Source organism: Manacus vitellinus, unplaced genomic scaffold (genome assembly GCF_001715985.3).
Source record: "Manacus vitellinus isolate BGI_N305 unplaced genomic scaffold, ASM171598v3 scaffold_21_pilon, whole genome shotgun sequence".
In the NCBI taxonomy this organism is placed as follows: Eukaryota; Metazoa; Chordata; class Aves; order Passeriformes; family Pipridae; genus Manacus; species Manacus vitellinus.
In genome coordinates, this window is record NW_021939546.1 from 4,416,377 (window position 1) to 4,438,257 (window position 21,881).

Here is a 21,881-nt window from a genome sequence, read left to right on the forward strand (position 1 = left end):
GCGTTGCCGTGGTAACGGAGACGCCGCCATGCCGGGCCCCGCCGGGCCGCGGCCTCCGCCGTGAGTGGGACCGGGAGGGGCTTTAAACCTTCCAAACATCCAAATATTATTTAATGTTAAAAATGGCTCAGAGCCTTCAAAATCACCGGGAATATAGGAGAAATTAGAATAGATAATAAGTTGTAATATAAAGTGAGTTATAATAAATAAATGGTAAGATTCCTTTATTATAAATGTTTTAAATCCCTTAAAATAACTGGGAATATATAATAGCAGAGATAATAAATTAGAATAGATAATAAATGATAAAAATTCTTCATTACATCTTTAAAATAATTGGGAATTATATGATAAATTATAATGTATAATAAATTAAAATATATAATTAATTACAATAAATAAATGGTAAAAATCCTTTATATAAATGGCTTACATACATTAAAATAATTGGTAATATACAATCATTAGAATATATAATAAATAAAAATTATAATACGTGGTAAATTATAATAAATAATAAAAATATTTTATTCTACATTGTTTAAATCCTTTAAAATAGTTGGTAATATATAATACATTAGAACATACATATAATAAATTAAATTAGAATAAATGGTGAAATACCTTATTGTAAATGGTTTAAATCTTTAAAGTAATTGATAATATATAATTCATTGTATATAATAAATTATAATGAAATGATAAAAATACTTAATTGTAAATGGTTTATATCCTTTAAAATAATTGATATGTGATACACAGTAGTCTAATAATAAAATATAATAAATAAATGGTAAAAATCCTTTATTACCATTTATGATATTTTATAATATTAAGTCCTGTCTCACAAGGGCTGGGCCAATTGTGTAGGGTTAACAATAACATGATAACCCTTTTAATCCTTTAGATTCAATAATCATTTCTATTTCATAATCTGATACATTTTTATTTAATATAATCCTCTATATTTTAAACAATCTTTTCTATTTAAACCTTTCAATCGTGTAAAGCGCCGTTGGAACTTGAGGGTGCTGTGTTGTTTTGGGTGTTGTGCTGGTTGAGAAGGAGCCTCTGTGGGTGTTGCAGGGCCAGGGCCGGAGAAGAAGGAGCAGCAGGAGGAGCAGGAGCAGGAGCAGGAACCGGGGGGGTCCTTGTCTCCCCCAGACGGGGCAGCACCGTGAGCAGCTCCCGCAGGACCTCCATGGCCTCCGAGGGACGGCCAGTGCGCAGGGGGGGCCTCGTGGGCACCCAGGGGCCCCTGCAGGTGAGAGCCAGGGACACCTCCTGAACGATGGTCGCTGTCCAAAATCGACCTGCAGGAATGATCACAGAACCACGGAATGGTTGGGAGGGACAGAAAGCTCATCCTGTCCCACCCCCTGCCATGGGCAGGGACACCTTCCACTAGGCCACGTTGCTCCAAGCCCCATCCAACCTGGCCATGGACACTTCAGGGATGGGACAGCCACAGCTGCTCGGGGAATTCCATCCCAGCTCCTCACCACCCTCAAAGGGAAGAATTTCTTCCCAATATCCCATCTAATCCTGCCCTCTGGCAGTGGGAAGCCATTCCCCCTTGTCCTGTCCCTCCAGGCCCTTGTCCCAAGTCCCTCTCCAGCTCTCTTGGAGTCCCTTTAGGCACTGGAAGGACTCTAAGGTCCCCCTGGAGCCTTCTCCAGGTGAACACCCCCAGCTCTCCCAGCCTGTCTCCAGAGCAAAGGGGCTCCAGCCCTGGGAGCATCTCCGTGGCCTCTTCTGGACCTGCTCTAACAGCTCCATGGCTTTCAATTCTTTCTATTCCCGCACTCAGGCTGGGTCAGGAACTGCATTTAAAGACGTGACTGACCTTCCTACAATAAAATACCTTGAACACTATAATTAAAAAGATGGATAATTATCTCATTACTTTGGCTGCACTTTTAATTGGACTTCAACAGTTCAGTCACTCCTGGAGGTCATTAGAGAATAAATGAGCTGAAAAAGCCACAAAGTTTGACCAAAGAGAAATGGGGTTTTCCAGCTATTTCCGCCCATTAAAGAGGGTTCCAAAGAAGTCCCAGGCAAAGGTGACTTTGATCAGCCCTCTTGAGCTGATCCCTGAAGGAATGCAAACCCCTTCACAAGTGTCATCCCTGTTCCTTGGGAACACAGTCAAATTATCTTAATTATTTAAATATTTCTTCAGGTTTTTGATGAAGATGGGAAGAATGTGACACCGCATCCCCTCTTCCAGTCAGACCCAAATACTGCCACATCCAGGCAAGGCAAACTTCGTTTTCAAGTATTTTATCTGTGTTGATAATACTTATTAAGTACAGACAATCTTTTTTACAAAAATGTAAAATATATAAATTCAAATATTAAATTATTAAAAATATACAAATCTTGTTAACATTCTCTCTTTTACTAAATTTAAACCAGTTACCTCTGGGTGATTATGTGCATCCAAATGACAAATTCAATTAAGTCATACAAAAAGAAGGTAAATAACTATTTGTGTTTAAAATGAAAAATCATGAGCCACATCACTGTATCAAAATGCAATAAATAACTGCAGTTGTGATTTTTAAGATAAAGAAATTGCTCTTTGAGGACCATCCTTCTGTCATGTTTCCCAGGCTGGCTGTTACAACGCATAATCCCAGAGGCTGGGATATCAACCAGGAGCAAATATAGACAAAAAATGACTTAAAAAATATAAAGTACCTCCTGAAAATAAGACATCTCTTTTTTTGAGACAATTTCTGCTTATTTCTTGTCACTGAAGGACATATGGAAGCAGCAGCACTTGGATATCAAACAAATCAACAACCAAGTCTGGCCTCGAGGGAACAGCAGAACCTGGCTCTGGACAAGACCCAACTTTGAGCTTATCTGGTAAAGAACAGACACTATAATTATAGATTTAAACTGTTCTTTGGAGCACTGGGATTTGTGAGACACTGAGTCAGCCCAGCACTTCAAAGGAACTCGGTAGTTCACAATACTTTAAGAATTAATTTGTCTTCTTTTAAATTCAGAGCAGAAAAGCACTTGTTCACCTCATTTTTCAGCTGTGCAGGTGGGGCAGGAGGAGACGGAAGAAGAATTAACAGAGGCAGACCTGGATCAGAGAGTGGATATTTACCTCTCAGAGACAGACACACTCTGGATGTTTGATATGCCCTCTGTCATGGTGTCTGTGGAAGCAGAAGATGCTGGGAGAGTTCTGTAGGTATAGATTGGCCCCCATTTCATCTGTGTTCAAAGCCTTGGGTCTCTCTTTGGCAAGGCTAAATTTCTTGCAACTCCATCACGTTGATGAAATTCATTCTGTCTTTCACTGAAAAAATTAAGGCAGGTTAGGAAAAGCAGGGGGTCAGGGAAAGAGAAGCGTGTGATAAGGAATTACATGACTAAATTTTCATGAAAATAGTAGGAAATCACAAACCTCTGCATTCATCTTTGTGTGTAGCTTTACAGCTAATTATTTATTAATAAAGAAGAGATAAACATACTAAATGTTGGCTTCCTCTGAAGCTCCTCACAGTGCTTCTAGTTAGAAGGAACCATAATATTGTATCTCCCCTTAGTATTCCCACTTCAGAGTCCTCCCTGGACTCCCATGAGCTTTGGTGGGGAGTTAACCCAGGTTTTTGGCTTATTCCCAGGAGCTGCCTAGGGCAGAGAGCAGCAAAGTTCTCTCCATGTGACAGACCTGTCACACAGCTTTTGGAAGCACAAAGCCCCAAAGCTGCAGCTGACAAGTCAAACAACTCCTCTAAGTAAGCTCTTTTTGCTTGTGTCCACACCAAGTTCATGGTAGGACTCCAACCCCAATGTTTGTCAATCACACTGGTGGGCTTTTTGGGAAGAGGATGAGCATCCAACGAATCAGGTTTCACTGGTGTGCACAGAGGGTATGGCCAGCTGTACAGGAACAGTAATTCTTCCTGAGCACAGCAGGAGTGGGGTATGACCCACATCATCTGCTCAAATAGTGAAACCAAAATAATAAAAAATGTTCACAATTCCCACTGACATCCCTACAGAACTTGAGGGCTGGGGGAAATAGAAATGGAGCAGTTTCCTTTTTGTGTCTTGGATGCTCTGCCTTTCACTCCCAAGTGAAGAGAGCTACGTATTTCTTCACTCCCAAGTGAAGAGAACTCCTCAGAATTCCCCCAAAATGTACAGGTAGTTGGGGTAGGGATTTTTGCTGGTCCTGCTCTCTACAGCCATTCCTGTTTTAGAACAGCATCACAAAGGTCAGAAACAGCTGCTGAGAGAAATACAAACACTGAAATAACATTTAGCAATCCAAAAACATCCAAGCAATAAATGTAAAAAATGGAGTGTCCTCTCCTGTTCAAAGACACTGGGAATGTGAATGCAGAAGTTTTTCAGAGAGTTGCCAAACACTGTCTCCTTTGTTTTCGAGGGAGCGGAATAAGATTTACGCTGACATGTGCAAAACCAAAGCTGGCAGCGAACGCTTTGAAGAGAGAATGGTGCAAACCCTGGCTGGGGCTGCCAAAAACAAGGAAGTGCAATGTGAGACAATTATCATGGAAGATAAAGGTAAAACTCAAAACACTCCCTGCAGCTGGCAGAACACTGAGAAAAGGGCTTTTTTATTTCTTCCATCTTGGGATGTTTCCTCAACTTTCACTTCCAGAGCTTTGAGTTCAGACAGGGCAGTGTGATTTGTGGTGGCCTTTTCTGGCCCTCCTAAAATGTGAACTTGTTGCTGGAACACTGTATCCATTGCAATAAAATAGTCATGAACACTAAATGAGAGCTGCTGTGCCCTGCCTGCCTCAGCACTTTGCAAGCAGAGCTTCTCCAGCTAATCCTCAGCTCTTCCCTTGGAACATGAAAGGACACAGCTTCCTTTTCCCCCTTTAACTTTTCAGTGACGCTGGTTTCTATTTCTGTTTGTCTTAATGCAAAGAAGGGAACCTCTGTGATGAGATTTAAAACCTTGGGGAAAGCAGGAAATCTTGGCAGTCTCACAAGATCGATGCAATTTTACGGAATGTACAACCTCAGTGCTCTAAAAAAAACGTGCCTTTTGTGTGTAGGAGGCCAAAGAAAACTATGGGAAATGCTGTCTAAAACATTTTTTCTTTGTGTTTGTTAGTGCATGTAAAATGAGGGAAAAATTAAAAGAAGTAGATAATCTGATTTGAAAACGTATTTGCCGCTTTTTTTGAGTGCCTTGAGCATCAGCAGGGCTTGTTCCAACCCCTGTTTGAAGAGCTGAGCATATAAAGGTGAGGTTTGGGCAGGAGCTGGCCCTGCTCAAGGCCCTTGTAATAATGTAGCAAAATGAGAGACGTGTATAACGCAGTGAAATTCATTGCCAGGGACGATGGTCACTTCCTGGGACTTGGACAATTCACTGGATGCATCAGAAACAGAACCTACGTCACAGGCAGAAGGATCTGGAGCCACAACAGGGGGAAGCAGCAAATCTCCCACAATGAAAGAGCAGGAGCAGACTGTGTCTGTCTCTTCTGACAGAGGTAACATTTTACATTTCTGTCCTGTTTTCATCCTTCTAAAACAGGCACATCACAATGCTGTGTGGGGAAACTACCTGAAGAACGTGCTTGGCCTGACTGGTGCCTGAAAGACAGTTTGCAAAAGAATCTTGGATAGGGCTGCACTGAGGCCTTTGCTGTCCATTGCCATCAGAAATTACCTTAAATAAAGATAAATAGTCAGGGACAAGGCTTGCTGGTACTCACTCACTCACGTGGGACAGTAGAAGCAGAACGCCATTTGTGAAAAATTCCAGAATATCTCATCATACTGAGTACCTGAGCAATAAAAGAAAACAAAATTAAAGCAAGAAAAAACTCATAATGGAAGTATTCTTTGATCCTGACAGATTCTTCTATGCTTTTTGCAGGTGGAGGAGAATTCTTATCTCTCAACTTTTATGTGCAAAGTTTTATTGTGTTAAAACCATTTATTTCCCATATTATCTGTTATCAGGCATCACAACTTCTTCTCTAATGATTTCAGAAAGCGCTGTTCCTGTCAGGAGCCAGGAAGAGGAGAAATGCCATTCAGAAGCTATATTAACATCAGAAAACTTAAAGCAGGATTTAGTTATCATGGAGAGGATTTTAATGGAGAATATTTTTCAACCCAAACTTGCAGCTTATCGGCAGATTCCTGTCCTTATAGGTTTGTTCCTTACTGAGTATCCCATTTCCAGCACAAGGTTTTATGTCCTATTGGAAGTCAGAGAGTTATGTCCCTCACTGGATGTCTTTATAGATGACAAGTCAATTAAATAGACCAAAGAGAGGAGAGTTTTTGAGATGCCAAAATGAACTTCACAGTTTTACATGCACTTTAACAGGCTCAGTGGAAGAACTGAATAAATTAACTCTGAGCTTATACCACAAATTGAGACTTATTCAAAATATTAGTCAAACTTGTTTCCTAGAGATAGGAGATAAATTCTGCTACTTCACTCACCACTTTTTGCATTGGAATATCTCTTATATTTTTTTTTAATTTTAATTTTAGAAGGAGACTTATCACAGCATTGTGCAACTCAGCTGTGGTGTTACAGCATTGATGTGTAGTGTGGTGCTTTAAAATTTGGCATCTAACTTGAAAACAATCTATTTAAACACATTTTTAAATACATGAGATTAGAAACATTCCTGGTGGGGGGTGGACATAAATTCCTACCTTGTTGCTGGGTAGCTAAATACGCTCGTTTCACACCTGTAGTACAGACCTGGCACACCACAGCCTTGTCGAGTTGTTTTCTCTGTCCCCAGCAATATTTCAACCACAGTTTTAGAAGTCAGGATGTCTTAATTCCTCAAATCTTCACATTTTTTTTGCTGCAAAATATCTGCTGAAAGGGCAAATTTTTTCCACTGATGGGAACTACTGGAGTGAGATGAGTGAAATGTTCCTACTCAGACTCCACCATATCTGTGCATTTCAGAGCCTGACATTACCTCGGACAGGGGTGATACAGCAACAGCCATGGAAGAAGATGAAGAGGAAGAGCATGATAAGGAAAAGAAGGATGAGGGAAAAGAAGGAAAAGGATTAATTGACCCATCAATGACAATAAATAAAACCCCAGAAGAAGATGCAGCTCCCAGGCTGGAACAGCTGTGGTCTTACACGTGTGATTTAACCAGCGGCCACAGCGTGAGCAGCATGGCCTGGAACAAAGTGAATCCTGTGAGTTAACAAGTCACTCCTGAGCTCTTTACAAGCAAGTGGCGGTGTAAATAAACTCCTGATTTTGGTGTGCTTTGCTGGGAGGGATCTCAGGGAGATGGATCCATCCCTGCAACCATGTGGATTGTTTTTGGCCTTCCACATAACAACCTCGTTCCCTTAATCTACAGGTTGAACAGCAGCACCAGGCTTTCCTACACATGTATCACAACAGCTTTAATTGGTCCAAAATTTAACTGAACTTTAGCAGTGTATTTCCAAAAGGCAATTTTCTGCTAGCAGTGACCCTCAGGGCAAAGTTTACCCTGGGCAGTCACCTGAACAACGACATTAATAAATTTGGTCTGTGATAGAACTGGCAGTTGAAATTTAAACTCCTACTACTAAACTTTATCACCAGTGATGGAGTTTATTCATGATAGTTTAGAAAACACATCTTTGGCTTTAACAGTAATCTCCCAAAAAAAAGCAGCAATCATCAAACTTTAAGGATAAGATAAATAATAACAGCACAGATTTCTAAGCAGTCGGCCCAAGTTTGTTTAATTTGGTTTCAGTGGAAGTGAGAATGACTCAGACATCTCCATACTCAGGCATGTAAGGCTCAGTTTTCCCCACACCACAAAAATAATGAATGGAAGGAAGGTAAAAAGCAGGTGAGGACATGAAACAGAAAACCAGTAAGGGCAAAAAAGACAGAAAACAAAGACCATTTCATACTGTTAGTACACCAGATCCCCAGATATTATAAAGTTGGCCACATTTAGAGGCCCCAGTCTTAGAATACAGGGCAAACAAACACCTACTTTGAAAGTGTAGGAAAAGAGAAATTAATGGAGCTGAAGACTGAAGTCTTGCTGCTGTTTTTCACTTCTGCCCATGGAAAGGAATTACGGGAATTCATTGGACCCCACTGTAGAAAGCTAAAAGCCAGGAGTTTGTGGTGCTCACTGAAGCTCCTTTTATAAGTAACCTTGAGAGAGAAAACCAGAAGTATTATTATGCATTCCATTAAATATTGCTCATCAAATACGGTTATAGAACAATGTTCATCTTGTGTGTTATTCCACCTGCATATGACATGAGCGTTGTTTTTCCAGACTTTGCCCTGACGGTCACTGCTAACACAAAATTGTTGTTTGGAAATACACCACTAAAATTCAAGTTAAACTGAGAGATTTCTGTTAATTTGTGCTTTCAGGATCTTTTAGCCATTGGTTACGGAGAGTTTGATTCTAAAGATCAGAAGAAAGGCTTGGCTTGCTGTTGGTCACTGAAGAACCCCATGGTAATGAGCAGCCAGTTTGCTTTTCTTCAATGTGTTTTTCTCTGTACTATTTCTTCTTTATTTCCTTTTTAACTATAATTATCTAATCTAACTTCTCACAATAGTGCCAAAAAGAAAGTGGATTGCATAGATATAACATATATACTTTACAGATCTATCTTGAAAGGAATCCTTTTAAAATTAGCCATTTTAAAAAAATCTTGGAAATCTCAGTAATGAAGTGTCACAGTAAAAACCATCTGATTGCCATCAAATTACACAACTTCAGTTTGATTTCTTCTACAAATTTTACTTCGTCAAAACTGTGTATTAGACTAATTTAAGCCATGAATATTCAAATCTGTGATGCATCTTTACCACATCAACAACAATCAAATACTCTAGTGACTCCCTGATGCCACCATAGACCCTTCTAGATATTTGGTTTGGAGTAACCCAATCTAACTTATTTTACAGTGTCATATTTCTGCACAATCTTTATTTTTTCCTAATTTTATCAGCTGCAGCAAGAAATAAATGGAGCAGTTTAGAACACAGTACCTGATTTCTATCTAGAAGTCACTATGGTCACTTGAGTTTTCCAGCAGAGCAATTTAGTGCCCAGTGCTGAGAAGATGGAGGTAAATTAAGAAACTACCTTAAAACATGCTTGGTATTTTTCTCCTGGTCAGTGGCCAGAGCGCATTTTCCAGTGTGACCATGGTGTTACTGCTGTGGATTTTTCCCTGGCAAGTCCAAACCTTTTAGCAGTTGGAACATCTAGTGGATCTGTTGCAGTCTATGATGTGAGGAGCCAGAACAACGCCGCGTTCTTGGACAGCAGGTGAGGCTGTGATCTCCCATCTCCTCCCACTCCAGGCACCTCTCACCAAATAACACTTTGGAAAGGTGAAACAAAGGAGTCCTGTTCTTTGAAGTTTTAAGAAAATGCAGCAAGTTACCACCATATATCATTTATACTCCATGTCCTATCCAAGACAATCCTGCCCCAGATAATAAATCCTTTGGTGTGACCAGTGGTATCTTTTGGTGCTTTCTCCCTGATTCCACTTGCCAGAAATGCAGAGAACATCAGAACAGGTGAGGAGTGAGCAGGAATTAAGAAGAAAATGAGAGAGAGAGGAAGGTGATGAGGGAGACATTTGCCCTAAGGGCAGCTCCCCAGATCTGGGCTCTCTCCTACAAGGTACAGATTGATTTCATGGTTCAGGTGTCACTGAAAGGTATCAGCACATAAACAGTGCCCTGAAACTAAGTATCAAACATGTTTAATAGAGAAAAAATTTTCCTGGAGAAAACAACCAATGTTCAGACTATTTTTTTTAAAGAAAAGCTAAACACTTCTATCATAAGATCTGACACTCATTACAAAGTGGAAGATTAATTATTTTTCAATTATATTGCCTTGTCTTTGTTCAGATATGATTTACCACGTGCATCTTGTGTTCCAGTGCATCCTTAAATAAACATACAGGTGCTGTGTGGCAGCTGAGGTGGGTGGAACAGGACAGAGGTGCAACAGAAGGTGACAAAAAGGAGAGACTGATGTGTATCTCAGCAGATGGGCGAGTAACTGAGTGGCTCATCCAGCAAAGACTGGACTGCATTGGTGAGCAGAGCAAAAATATCTGAAATTGCTTTGTTTAATTTCAGGTGACATTCTTTACACCAGTTATCATACACAAAAGATTTAAGTTCGGCATTCCAGAGCAGCATGAGTTACTCACAGGGCTGTCACACACCTGTTTGACAAAAACTCCTTCTATTTGCACAGATCTGATGAAACTAAGGCGAACAGAAAGGGAGAAGAAGAAATTACCAGGTGAGAAAGAAAGGAAAAGTGAAGCTCCGATATCTCAACAGGCAGCTGGAATGTGCTTTGACTTCCACCCAGAGGTAGGCTCAGAAAGTCCATCCTGGCTAAAGTTTTGCCCAGGAAAACTACATAGCAGAGGTGGGATCCTCAGCTGGAGCTACTTCAATACTAGTCGGGGACTTGGCACTGGATTTGAAGCCTAAGTTTTACCCCAAAAGGACGAAATGGTAAACCAAGCCCATGAGCAGCTCTGTCCTCTCAGCCACGCTACTCACATTTCCTTGGGAAGACCCTGGGGCAGTTTCCCTCTCTGTGTTCACCAAGTCTGTGAGGATTTGTTCAACATCTCCCAAGTCCAGGACATAGGGTGCTGTGCTTCTCTTTATCCAGCTGAGTTTTTCTTCTGCAGAGCACTTGAAGAATTTATGCCTTTTCCACACAGACTGCTGAACGTCCAAGGTTTTCAGGAGTCAAAAATCCCAGCATAAGTTCTGCATTGATTGAGAGAACACATACAGGAAATGTGCTACATTCTGACCCCTCTATACTCACCTCACACACCCCGGCCCAACAAAGCAGCTCCCCCTCAGCTCTTCAGAGCCTGTGTCTGCCACACTCATCCAGCCCTTTACGATTTCTAGATAAGCGATAAATCGGTTAATCCAACTGAGGCTTTTTTTTTTTTTTTACCTTTCTTTCAGGATACGGATATTTATCTTGCTGGAACAGATGAGGGCCACATCTACCAGTGCTCTTGCTCAGGCAAAGAGCAGATTCTGGGAACATACAGAGGCCATAAAGTGAGTGATGTACAGAAAACATAATGACAGCAGAAACCATTCAATTAAGTTCAAAAATGTAACAATTTCTTTGCTTATATTATAATGTCTAATAATATATAATTATATATATATGTATATATAAATGTAACATTATAAATGTAACATTATAAATGTAACATTATAAATGTAACATCTGCAACAAAAGAAACCAAAAGTTCTCTTCTTATATTAAGAATGAATTCCCCTGGCATGAAGCATCACAGTCTTACAGGATTACTTTCTACGCTATAAGGGTTTTTTTAAGTACTTTATTAAAACTTCTATAAACTGGTTTAAAGCTTTAGTCCTGGCTTAAGAAAATAATCAGTAATGTGATTGTCCTGTACAGGTAAATAGTCTTATTTCTGACAGAAAGATGGGTAGCTCTACAAGAGATTCTGTAGCTCTACAGTAACACCAAGTTGTTTTTTGTTTCTCCCCAAACTCCAAGGGTCCTGTGTACAGAGTGGCCTGGAATCCATCCAGCACAGACATGTTCCTAAGCTGCTCTGCAGACTGGAGCACCATTTTATGGCACCGGGACTCACAGACGCCCCTTTTAACTTTCAGTTCTGTCAGAGCTTTTGTTCATGACATCATGTGGTCTCCAAAATCAGCCTTCATATTTGCAGCAGTGAAGGAAAGCAGGGTAGAAATCTGGGATCTGAGTGTCAGCATGTAAGTAATTACTTTTCTCAAAGAAAATTCTGAAACCTTATGGCATGAAGGCTACAAATTATTGCCTAATCAAAATTATCAGATCAGGACAGCTTATTCAGCTATTGAAAGCATTGCATCTTGAAATACTCATTTCGTAAAACCAGATGCTATTACCAGAGAAATGGAGTTAGAACAGGAGCTGGATGCCTCACGGAGCTGATAAAGGGTAAAACTGCCTGTTTTTTCTGCAGAAATCAGAGATTTTACCACTGCCATAGTTAAAAGACAAAACATCAAAACTGAGCTACTTTTATAAAATACGATGGTCTGAAGCTGAGATACCTCTCATGTTTTCCCACTCCTGTGCACCACGTGCACAAATCATGGGTGGCTCAGTTATCTGTGGCCTTGCACGGGTGGTCTGTATTTATTACTGACGGCGTCAAACCCAGGGTGGATCCAGAGGCCCCCAAATCCTGCAGTAGCATAATGCAAGTTATTAATATAATATCCATATTACCCACCACCCCCCAGATCAGGCAATAGGACAGGTTTTAGGCAACCAGGATATCTTAGTTAATAGCAGCTGGAAATTTTGTTCTGGCAGAGACCAAACAAAATATTGCCTCACTTCCTAGTTTTTGAGTTAATCTAGAACATAAGAAGTGAAACGTGCAGCATTTCTCAGGCTGCTGTACTGACAGGCCACTGCACTCAGGTCAGTGCAAGGTACCCATTAATTCCTGCCTTGTCTGGGTTGCAGCTTCAACCCCGTGATCTCCCACGCTGCCAACCCAGAAGCCAATCTCATGTCCATCCTCTTTGCCAAGAACACCAACTGCCTTCTGCTGGGAGACAGCCTCGGTGGAGTTGGGGTGTGGGAGCTGTTCAACTTGGATGCTCCTGGCGGCAACAAGGTACGACACGCTTGGAGAACAGCGGTGTGCTCAGAGGCTGAGTGCTGCTCTGGGGCCTCATTCCTCAGGAAGGAGCTACTGTGAAAGATCCAACTAATGAATACTGAAATAGGTGGAATCACATACAATTCTATAACCAGATTAAAGCTGAGGTTGTTCCTGCTCTTCTGCTGCCATACCACTAGAAACTTCAGGAACAGTTCAGTCAATGTTGGGTTCACTTGACTGCAAGTGAAGGTCAACTGCAGGTTTCACTGGGTTGCAAATCCAGAGGTACACCACAGAGCTGGATTTGGGACGCAAGGGCAGGGAGGTGACACTCCCTCTAAACAGTCTGCAGGAGACTCTATTGGGCTGAATGCCCTCACCTGCTCCACCACAGACACAACGTGTCCTCCCCTGGCCACCAACACAATGTCTCACCATGTGGGTGTCAGACCCAGCAGACCCTTGTAACTGTGGCCAGTTTATAAAGTGGGACTGCTGCTTTTTATAAATCCCTTCAGATTACACGGCGCAAAACACTGAAGCTGGAGAGAAGGAAAATGCTGACGTCAATCTAACCTTCATTCTTAGGATATTATGGATCAATAATTCACAACTGTCAGCATTGCAGGTAGAAATCCTGGTAATTACCAGCCTCATTTGCCAAGTGCTGTAAACCACAATGATATTTCCCTTAAAAACGAAAAGTGAGGGAGGCTATTGTTGTTAAACTCAGAAAATAAAATTAGTGGGTTTTTCTCCCACAAACCACCATGAAGCTGCCTGAGTCCTCTGAGCAGAGAAGTTCATCAGTTATTCAGTACAGGGATAATTTCCTGGGTATGTCACCAGAACAGAACTGAAAGCGCTTCACTTCATAGGCTTTGGGCAAGTAGCATAACTGGTCACGTTATCCAGAGGGAGCCCCACTTTCCAGCATCACCCATTTCTGTCACTCCCTTTTCTTGTAGCAGCAAAGTCTCCCTAGGCTTGGGTATGGACAAGACTCAGCATGACCATACTATAGCCATACTACAGCTAATGCTCAGGGACAATCACATCTAAGTGCAGCTACTATACATGTATCATCTTGAAAATTAACTTCTTTTATAAACAAGATATATCTGTGTATGCTGTCAAACATGACAGTACAAATGCAATCCAACCAGGTCTGCCAAAAAAGTGCTGTTTTCCAGGAGTACTCTTAGAGGTAACCATAGCAGTAACAGAATTCCAAGGAAGAACCAGTTCTTTTTCCTCTTGTTTTACAGGTTGGTACCTTGCATGACATCGTTTGTCCAGTTGGAGCTGTTTAACAGTAACTGCTGCCCCTTCTCTGTTGGGAAACAGCAGGAAAGACACGATGTAGTATGAACATTTATTCCTTTGCAATAATTAAAGTTTCTCTTTGAAACCACACTGGTTAGAAATTGCTTTCAAATGCCCTAACTTTTCCCCCAGAAGTCCCCCTCCTTAGACAAACAGTGTTAATACATGGATGGCCTTCTCTGTAATACAGATAATGGGAAAGTCTCCATAGTCTTTTCTCCTTTAGTCTTTATCCTTTTTTTTCCCCCAAGGTCTTTTCTCCTTGGGTTATTCAAAACCAAAAATCACCTCCATGCTACAACCTCAGCCCTTGCTAGATGTATCTGTACCTTCCCAGTAAAATCACCCAGTAAATACATGGACTTTCCATCAGTTCCATCTTCTCCCATAACCCACCACCAAAGGTGAATGCTGAGTTTTGAGTGATGTCAGGCAGGGAACTTGCTCAGCCTGCATGTTGGTTGGAAACAGGCAGAGTTTGGCTGCCTAGGCTGGATTCTGGGGGGGAAGAGCAGAAGAAACAGAAAAAAAGATTTTCAGGGACTTCCTGCCCACAGAAAATACTAAAATCCCCACAGAGCAGTGATCAAGCACAAGTCGTAGCCCTGCTGCCCAGCGAGCACATTATGTGTGGAGATGTGTATTTTATAGATACCCAACGTTCAGCCTCTCTGATTGCCCTGACAATAAACATCCAACATTTAACACATCACTGAAGTTAAGGATCATTTGTGACGCATTAACATTCACTTCTGTGTGCTGCACATCCAACAGGGAACATGCAAACTTACCCGACATAAAATAAATCTTTGTGCACTTCAAAGACAGACACCCATTAAGATGAATCATGTGTTAATCATTATTACAAATCTGAACAAAATACACCATGTATTTTCCATCATCTGTTTGCTTACCAATGCTGCAGCTACAAAACAAGCTTTCTATCAAGGCTGTAACACATCCTAACCCACCCTGCACACAGTGAAAGCTAATTAACTGTAACATTATGGTGCTGGAAAACCCTTGTGGTGTTAGGAAGGGCTCAAGATCTTCAAGGTTCCTCCTGTAATTTTTGTTAAACATGGAATTTCAAACCTTGTATTTGATAGATTTTCTCCTTCAGGCATTTCATTGCAAGAATTTTTTATAGAAGCTTACAGCAACTGCAGCCAACAACATCCCAAGCATTAGGAAGGGGCTGTGTTTATAACCAATTTACTGATATCTGGTTCCAGAGCAGCTCCACACTGCTTTAGTGGACCCACTTCTGTCTTTCAGGTGTTACCAAAAATCAAAGGATGGCCAGGATGCTGACCTGTAGCTATTCTGTGCTTTCTTCAGTGCCATCTCCCCCTCTTTTCTATGCCTTTTTGGACAAGGGCCACAACTACAGGCCTCACAGCCCCCAAACCCCCTCAATACCTGATTTTCTCACGGAGGCCTGGAACTGGCAGGTTTTTCCTCCCAGTCATCCTCAGTCACCAGCTTGGCTTGTGAATAAGGCAGGGAATGAAGAGGTGCACAACTGCAGACATCATGGGAAGGAGTTAACTCCCTTTTTCTTTGGGATCACTAACACTGAAAGACCCCCTTGCTTAAACGGTGATAACAGGCAGGACTGGGTAACAGGCTGCTCAGCACACCTGTGTGGGGAACAGACATAGAACCCATTACCTACAGATCATGTCATAAACACCCTTTTGCTCTTGCAGAACACACATTAACAGCATCCACCTGAGCCCATACCCCATAAACATGTTATACCTCACGTGTTCCTAGTAAACCAGTTGCGGAGCCTTAAGAAGTGTTTAATACTTGACCAAGATCCCAAAGCACTTCAAACATGACCGGAAACAAGTGATTAACATGTTTTTAGCAAACATGAAGTCACCCCCAGAATGGGCCATTACCCAGTGGAGCGCATGGGCTGTGGGTATAAATGGGAAGGTTCCAGCAGAGCTCCGCACTCAGCGTGGCTGGTCCCTCCTGCCCTGCCCACACCAGGCACGAAGAACCCTCAGCACCATGAGGGGCACAGCGCTGGCACTGGCCTGTCTAACTCTCCTGATCGTGGCACAGGGAGGACAAGGGGAAGGAAACACTGTGAGGCTCTGTGGGAGAGACTTTGTCAGAGCTGTCGTGTTCACCTGTGGTGGCTCGCGCTGGAAGAGGCATCTGACTGATCATCGCTATCTCTTGGGTAAGTACCAATTGAAGCATCACAGGCTCATCCCCAGTGCATCCAGCTCCAAGGGGACTCAGAAGCAGCACAGTCCCTGCAGGCTGTGCCTCGGGAGCCCTCCACTCCCACTGTTCCCCTCAATAGCTCCAGCACCAGCAGCATGGGCTGTGCTGGGAGACAGTAAGCGAAGCACTGCAGCTCCACGTGTTCTCTCTCCTTCCAGCTTGCCTAGCTTAGCTCCCTGTGCTATTTTGCTAAAAAAAAAAAAACATTTAGCTCAAGATTTTTCAAGTCTACCTGAGGAACAGGAGCAAAACCAAGGCTATCATTGAAAATCTCTCTGCCATCTCGTTTCAAGTGCCAGCAGTGAGCTTTGCTGCAGGCAATGCAAGTGTCTTACTGCTGCCTGCACTTTCCCCACTAGAAACCAGAAACTTTATCACAACTTAAGAATATTATAAATAAAGCATGTTGAATATTTACTCTGCAGTTTAAGTATCTTCACAAGCTGTCGTATATATCTATACTCATTAGCGCATTTTTGGATAGCAAGAAAATTCAGCCATTACATGCACTGCTAGGAATTTGCACTCTGACAGATTAAAATAAATAGAAAATAAGAAAATAACTGAAGCAGATGACAGGAATAGAGACTTTCTGCACTTCCCACACCTGCATTTTTGGAAAACTTCTTATAGCAGCAGCTCTAAACAAATACAAAAAGAAATGCCACCCACAACACCCTCCGTGAGAGTCTGGTGCTAAACTAAGCAAGAACTACTACACCTTTACAAACTCCAGAGGGCAGTGCCCAGATGTCCAAAAGTGTTTGAAATGCAGCTGAAATGCTAGTGTAATTGAAGTGGGAACACCCAGGACTATGAAATTGTGGGGTAGGTGATGCCTTAATGCAAAACTTGCATATCAGGAATCCCACAGGCAGGCCCAAGTTAATGTGCCAGTCAAGTGCCATTTACACATCTAACCACAGTTTTTCCCTTGGAAGCAAATATATCAGTGTAAGACTGACAAGGCAACAAAGAATACTCTTAAATATAAATCCATGAATTACTGGGTTTTTAAACACATTGCTCAGACTGTGAGCAAGTCAGTGATCTGGTACATGTTGGTTGCTCACATCAGAAACATGGAGTGTTTCCCTCCCCGGCTGTAGGTTGGTGTGTCTTTCTAGTAAAGATAAATACTTAAATTACTCATCTTTCCGTGACTTCTAACTCTTAGCTTCTAATTTTTATGCCCCAGAGAGTGAAAACCCCCAGCCTTTCCCACACAACGGTGACGCCGACTCCTCAACCTACACAGACCAGAGACTGGGGACCGACCGCGAAGAAACCCACGAGGTCAAGTCCAAGCCGGAGCAAGACTTGCACATCAGCAAAATGTCTGTGCTAAGCAAGCGTGAGGCAGCCAAGCTGCTCACCACATCCTGCTGCAACGTGGGCTGCAGCAGGAGGGAGATCAGCTCCCTGTGCTGAAACGGGGCTGCTGAGGCTCAATATCACAGCTTCCATGGATTAAAATAATCATGACATAAACCACAATTAGTTCGGTTGTGTTCTTTAATTGTAGCTTTACCTTTTGAGTGTTAAATGTCATAGTGCACACTAGCAAGTGGTTGCAGTGACAGTTCAGGTTGACTGGGTTTCACAGGGTTTACAAGAGGTTTAGTTAAACTCATTCATGAGTACAAATATTTCTTTCTAACTAACTACTCTTCTAGTTTCAGCTTTGCATGTAAAATGTAATAAAATAAGCAATTTATGATAGGTTTGTTCTCTTACTCAGGAAAATCCAACAGCAGGTTTCAGCTGGGAAACAGGAGAAGCAAAAAGTCTGGTTTCAGAATCAGAGGAAGGCACAGGAAGCTCTGTCACACTACAAGGTCAGCCAGACCCCAACCAGTGGGGAACGGCTGCAGCAGGAGAGACCTGGGACCATCAGTCCCAGCATCTAAACTGGATGGGCATAAACCCACAGTTTATCTCCTAATCCAGCTGCTTTCAATAACATTTCCCTTAAGTCCAATTAAACAGACAGTTAATTTGCACCCAGGGAGACTGAAAGCACACTTCTGAGCTGAGGGCTCTTATCTAAGGGCAGGTATTGGCTGAGAACCGCAGCTGAAATTCAGTATTCTCGATTCAAGCACTTTCACTAGAAGGGCCCAGATATGTCAGATTTATATACTCTAAACACAGTATCATTTAAAGACAATTTTCACTTCATTTCACTGGTCTTCTTCTTCCTAGATGGAGAGGGACTGACAAGGCCATGGAGTGGCAGGACAAGGGGGAATGGTAGCAAACTGAAAGATGGCAGGGTTAGATTGGAAATTGGGAAGAAATTCTTTCTCGTGAGGGTGGTGAGGCCCTGGCATAGGCTGCCCAGAGAAGCTGTGGCTACCCCTCCCTGGAAGTGTCCAAGGCCAAGTTGGATGGGGCTTGGGGCAACCTGGTCTAGTGGAAGGTGTCCCTGCCCATGGCAGGGGGTGGGACTGGATGAGCTTTAAGATCCCTTCCAACCCAAAGCAGTCTGGGATTCTATGATTCAAGCAGAACTAGCTACCTTCTCTCAGCCACCTTTTCTGTGCTCAGGCCTGGCATGCACTGAATGCCTGCAAACATCATTAACAAGAGATTGTTTTAAAATGCTCTTGTTTTACTCTCCAAAAAACCCTCTGTGGTTTCTGCTCGGGGATCATGGAATGAAGGCAAATTCAGGGAGATAAAAACATTATAGGGAATATTCTTAAAATATTATTTTCCCTGCAGGGAAAGTTCTGAAAGTAGCAAGAATTAGGTGCAAAACAGTGTGTCAGAGAGAACCACTTCCCAGAGAAAGCTCTGGGAAACAGTTAATTACATTTACCCAAAGGCTCACAGTAGCCACATTTCAAAACAGGTGAGAGCACTTTGGTCCTTCACAAATGTTTTCAACAACAGAAACAGGAAGAGTTAGGCTGAACTTCCATTTCTTCTGCTGTTAAGCTCAACTACCTCCCTATTCAAAATACACACCATAGACATTTGCAACAGCAAACAGGGAAGTGTTCTTGAACACATACGATGAAAACGTGTCGCTCACAGGATCCCACAGGCACCTGCTCCCAATCTGCATGCTCTGCTCATCCAGCTGCCCAATGTGTGTCACCACCACAATCTTGTACCGTGGGATCACAAGGTCTTTCACCCGCGCTTTAACCATCTGCAGGAGAAAAACAAGTTTAGTCCATGTGTTCAAAGATGGAGACAGACGTTTAGCAGGGCAGGACAAGGGGAAATAGTATTAAACTGACAGAGGATGGGGTTAGACTGGATATTGGGAAGGAATCCTTCCCTGTGAGGGTGGTGGGGCCCTGGCACAGGTTGCCCAGAGAAGCTGTGGCTGCCCCATCCCTGGAAGTGTCCAAGGCCAGGTTGGTCAGGGCTTGGAGCAGCCTAGTCTGGTGGAAGGTGTCCCTGCCCATGGCAGGGAGTGGAACAAGATGAGCTTTAAAGTCCTTTCTAACCCAAACCATTTTATTAACTCGTATCCACGTGCACCCTCCTCAGAGCAACCCTCCTCCACCCTTTATTTCACACTTTATAGGTATTTTGGGGGATATCTGGGGAGCTCCCCAGCAGCCACCTCCCTCACACCCCATCGAACCATGAGGGCAGAATATCCACCTGCTCCCTCCTACCTCAGCGATGTCCTTCGCCACCTCCCTGCACTGCGCCGGCTCGTAGCGCTGCTCCCTCAAGTAACTCTCCACCACATCCCTCAGGATCTCATCCACTGCTGCCCCCGGGAAGCGCTTGGAAGGACCTGTGAGGCAAAGCTCGGGCTTATGAGGAAAAAGCTGCCGGGCGGAAGGCGGTTTGGAGGTGCAGTCGTACCCAGACCCACCCGAGCGGGGGTCGCTCATGGCCGCACCGCCATCCATCCCCTCAGCGCTCCTCCACCCCCTCGGCGGAGGGAGGCGGAAGGGCGGCGGCCAGTGCCGGGCGGCGGCCACCGGGAGGGGGAGGTCGCCCTCCCCGGCCCCTGCGTTCCCGGCCTCCGCCTGTGTGCTCACAGCCTCCCGGGGGACTGTGTATTCCTACGGCTGCCCTGGGTCCCCATAGCTTCCACCAGTCCCTATAACCTCCCACAGGTGTCCGTATAACCTCCCACAGGTGCCCATGGCTAGCACAAGTCACCACAGCTTCCATAGGTCCCTGTGTGCACTTAGAGCCCCCTAGGTCCCCATGGCTTTCACAGGTCCTGGTGTCCCCTTACATCCCCCACAGGTTTCCCATGGCTCCCACAGTCTCCACAGGTCCTTGCATGTCCCCGCAGCCCCCTCAGGTCCCCATGGCTTCCACAGGTCGCTGTATTCCCTCACAGCCCCCACAGGTCCCCAGAGTCCACAGGTCCCTGCGTGTCCTCACAACTTCCACATGTCCCCACGACTTCCACATGTTCCCACAGACTCCCCCAAGGTCCCCACAGTATCCACAGGTTCCCACGTACACCTAAAAGTCCCAGGTCCCTGTGGCCCCCACAGGTCCACACAGCCTCCCCCAAATGTCCCTATGGTCCCCCTGTGGGTCGCCATGGGTTCCTATAGCCCTCACAGATTCCTATGACCCCTGTGGATCCACATAGACCCCACATGTCCCTACAGTCCTGACATATGCTCATGGCCTCCATGGGTCCTCTCGAGCTCCATCCGTCCCCGTGGTCCCTGTGGATTCCCAATGTCCCCACATGCCAACCCTGACCCGTCCCCATGTGGGACACTGTGCATAACTCCAGCAGCGATGACAGGTTTTGGGCCAGAGATGATTTTTTCTGGGTAAGGGACCCTTTTTTGGTCCAGCCCCCGATACCTCTGCCCATCTCCTCTGGCTTCTCTTGCTTATGGAAGCAAAGCTCACTCAGAAAAAGTATTGTTTTACTGGTTTTGTTTATTTTCAAGGAAAAAATAATAATCACATTTAAATTGCAACTCAATTGGGTATTTAATGTGGATCTTATGTATAGAATTAATAAACTTTGTTCTGACATGGGGATTTATCTGTCGCAACGTTATGCGTGGTAAATAATTGCATATTCGAGATTCGGTGAAATGGGTGACAGGGAGAATGGAGGAGAGACATTTATAAAAAACAGTATTTACAAAAATGATATCCACATAGTTGTACTCTAATCTATAAGGCAAGTAACATTTAAAATATGTTGTTTCATGATTATCTTCAACAAGTCAATACAACACATTCATATTACCAGTGGTCAAATACAAAGCTTCGCTGCAGTAGTCCCTGTGCAACAAACCTGTACGTCTTTTACAGTTTTTTTTTTCTCTGAGAACAGTAGGAAAGCAGCAAAGTTTTCATCACAGACTAAGCAGTACCTAGGCCATCATAGACTAAAGGTATAATACATCTCATTGCACGTTTAGGCAAAAAAGGCCAGCCATTCATTAACTTATTTAACTTAAATCTTAAAAATAGACCTGTGTATCTTAATCCACAAATATTTATAAACATTTTATACATGAGGGAGTTAATAAAATGATACAGGGTGATACCTGGGGAAATCTGATTCACTGCTGGGGTGTCCTGGTGAGGTTCTCCTGCATTCCATGCCCTCCACCCACCAGCCCTGGCTGCAGGAGAGGAGCTTCACAACACAT

The 21,881-nt window shown here is 43.3% G+C and overlaps 3 protein-coding genes across 3 annotated transcripts; 2 read left to right on the plus strand and 1 right to left on the minus strand.

Moving 5' to 3' along the window:
* Positions 1-15: 15 nt before the first annotated feature.
* On the plus strand, positions 16-14,107 carry WDR78 (WD repeat domain 78). Its single transcript, XM_018072385.2, has 15 exons — positions 16-60; positions 2,768-2,877; positions 3,054-3,210; positions 4,421-4,560; positions 5,349-5,507; positions 6,013-6,177; positions 6,959-7,203; positions 8,405-8,491; positions 9,163-9,314; positions 9,943-10,100; positions 10,266-10,387; positions 11,009-11,107; positions 11,580-11,806; positions 12,552-12,705; positions 13,962-14,107. The coding sequence occupies exons 1-15, from the start codon at positions 29-31 to the stop codon at positions 14,004-14,006; spliced, it is 2,052 nt and encodes a 683-aa protein (XP_017927874.1). The 5' UTR covers positions 16-28; the 3' UTR covers positions 14,007-14,107.
* Positions 14,108-15,817: 1,710 nt separating this feature from the next.
* Positions 15,818-17,697, plus strand: INSL5 (insulin like 5). Its single transcript, XM_008921938.2, is given in 3 exon segments — positions 15,818-16,025; positions 16,027-16,219; positions 17,465-17,697. Coding segments are annotated over 3 exon segments (534 nt in total). The 5' UTR covers positions 15,818-15,917.
* Positions 17,698-19,086: 1,389 nt separating this feature from the next.
* Positions 19,087-20,172, minus strand: TCTEX1D1 (Tctex1 domain containing 1). Its single transcript, XM_018072076.2, has 2 exons — positions 19,905-20,172; positions 19,087-19,426 (listed from the first exon to the last, which is right to left on the minus strand). Exons 1-2 carry the CDS (start codon positions 20,145-20,147, stop codon positions 19,223-19,225), a joined length of 447 nt encoding a protein of 148 aa, XP_017927565.1. The 5' UTR covers positions 20,148-20,172; the 3' UTR covers positions 19,087-19,222.
* Between the last annotated feature and the right edge of the window lie 1,709 nt (positions 20,173-21,881).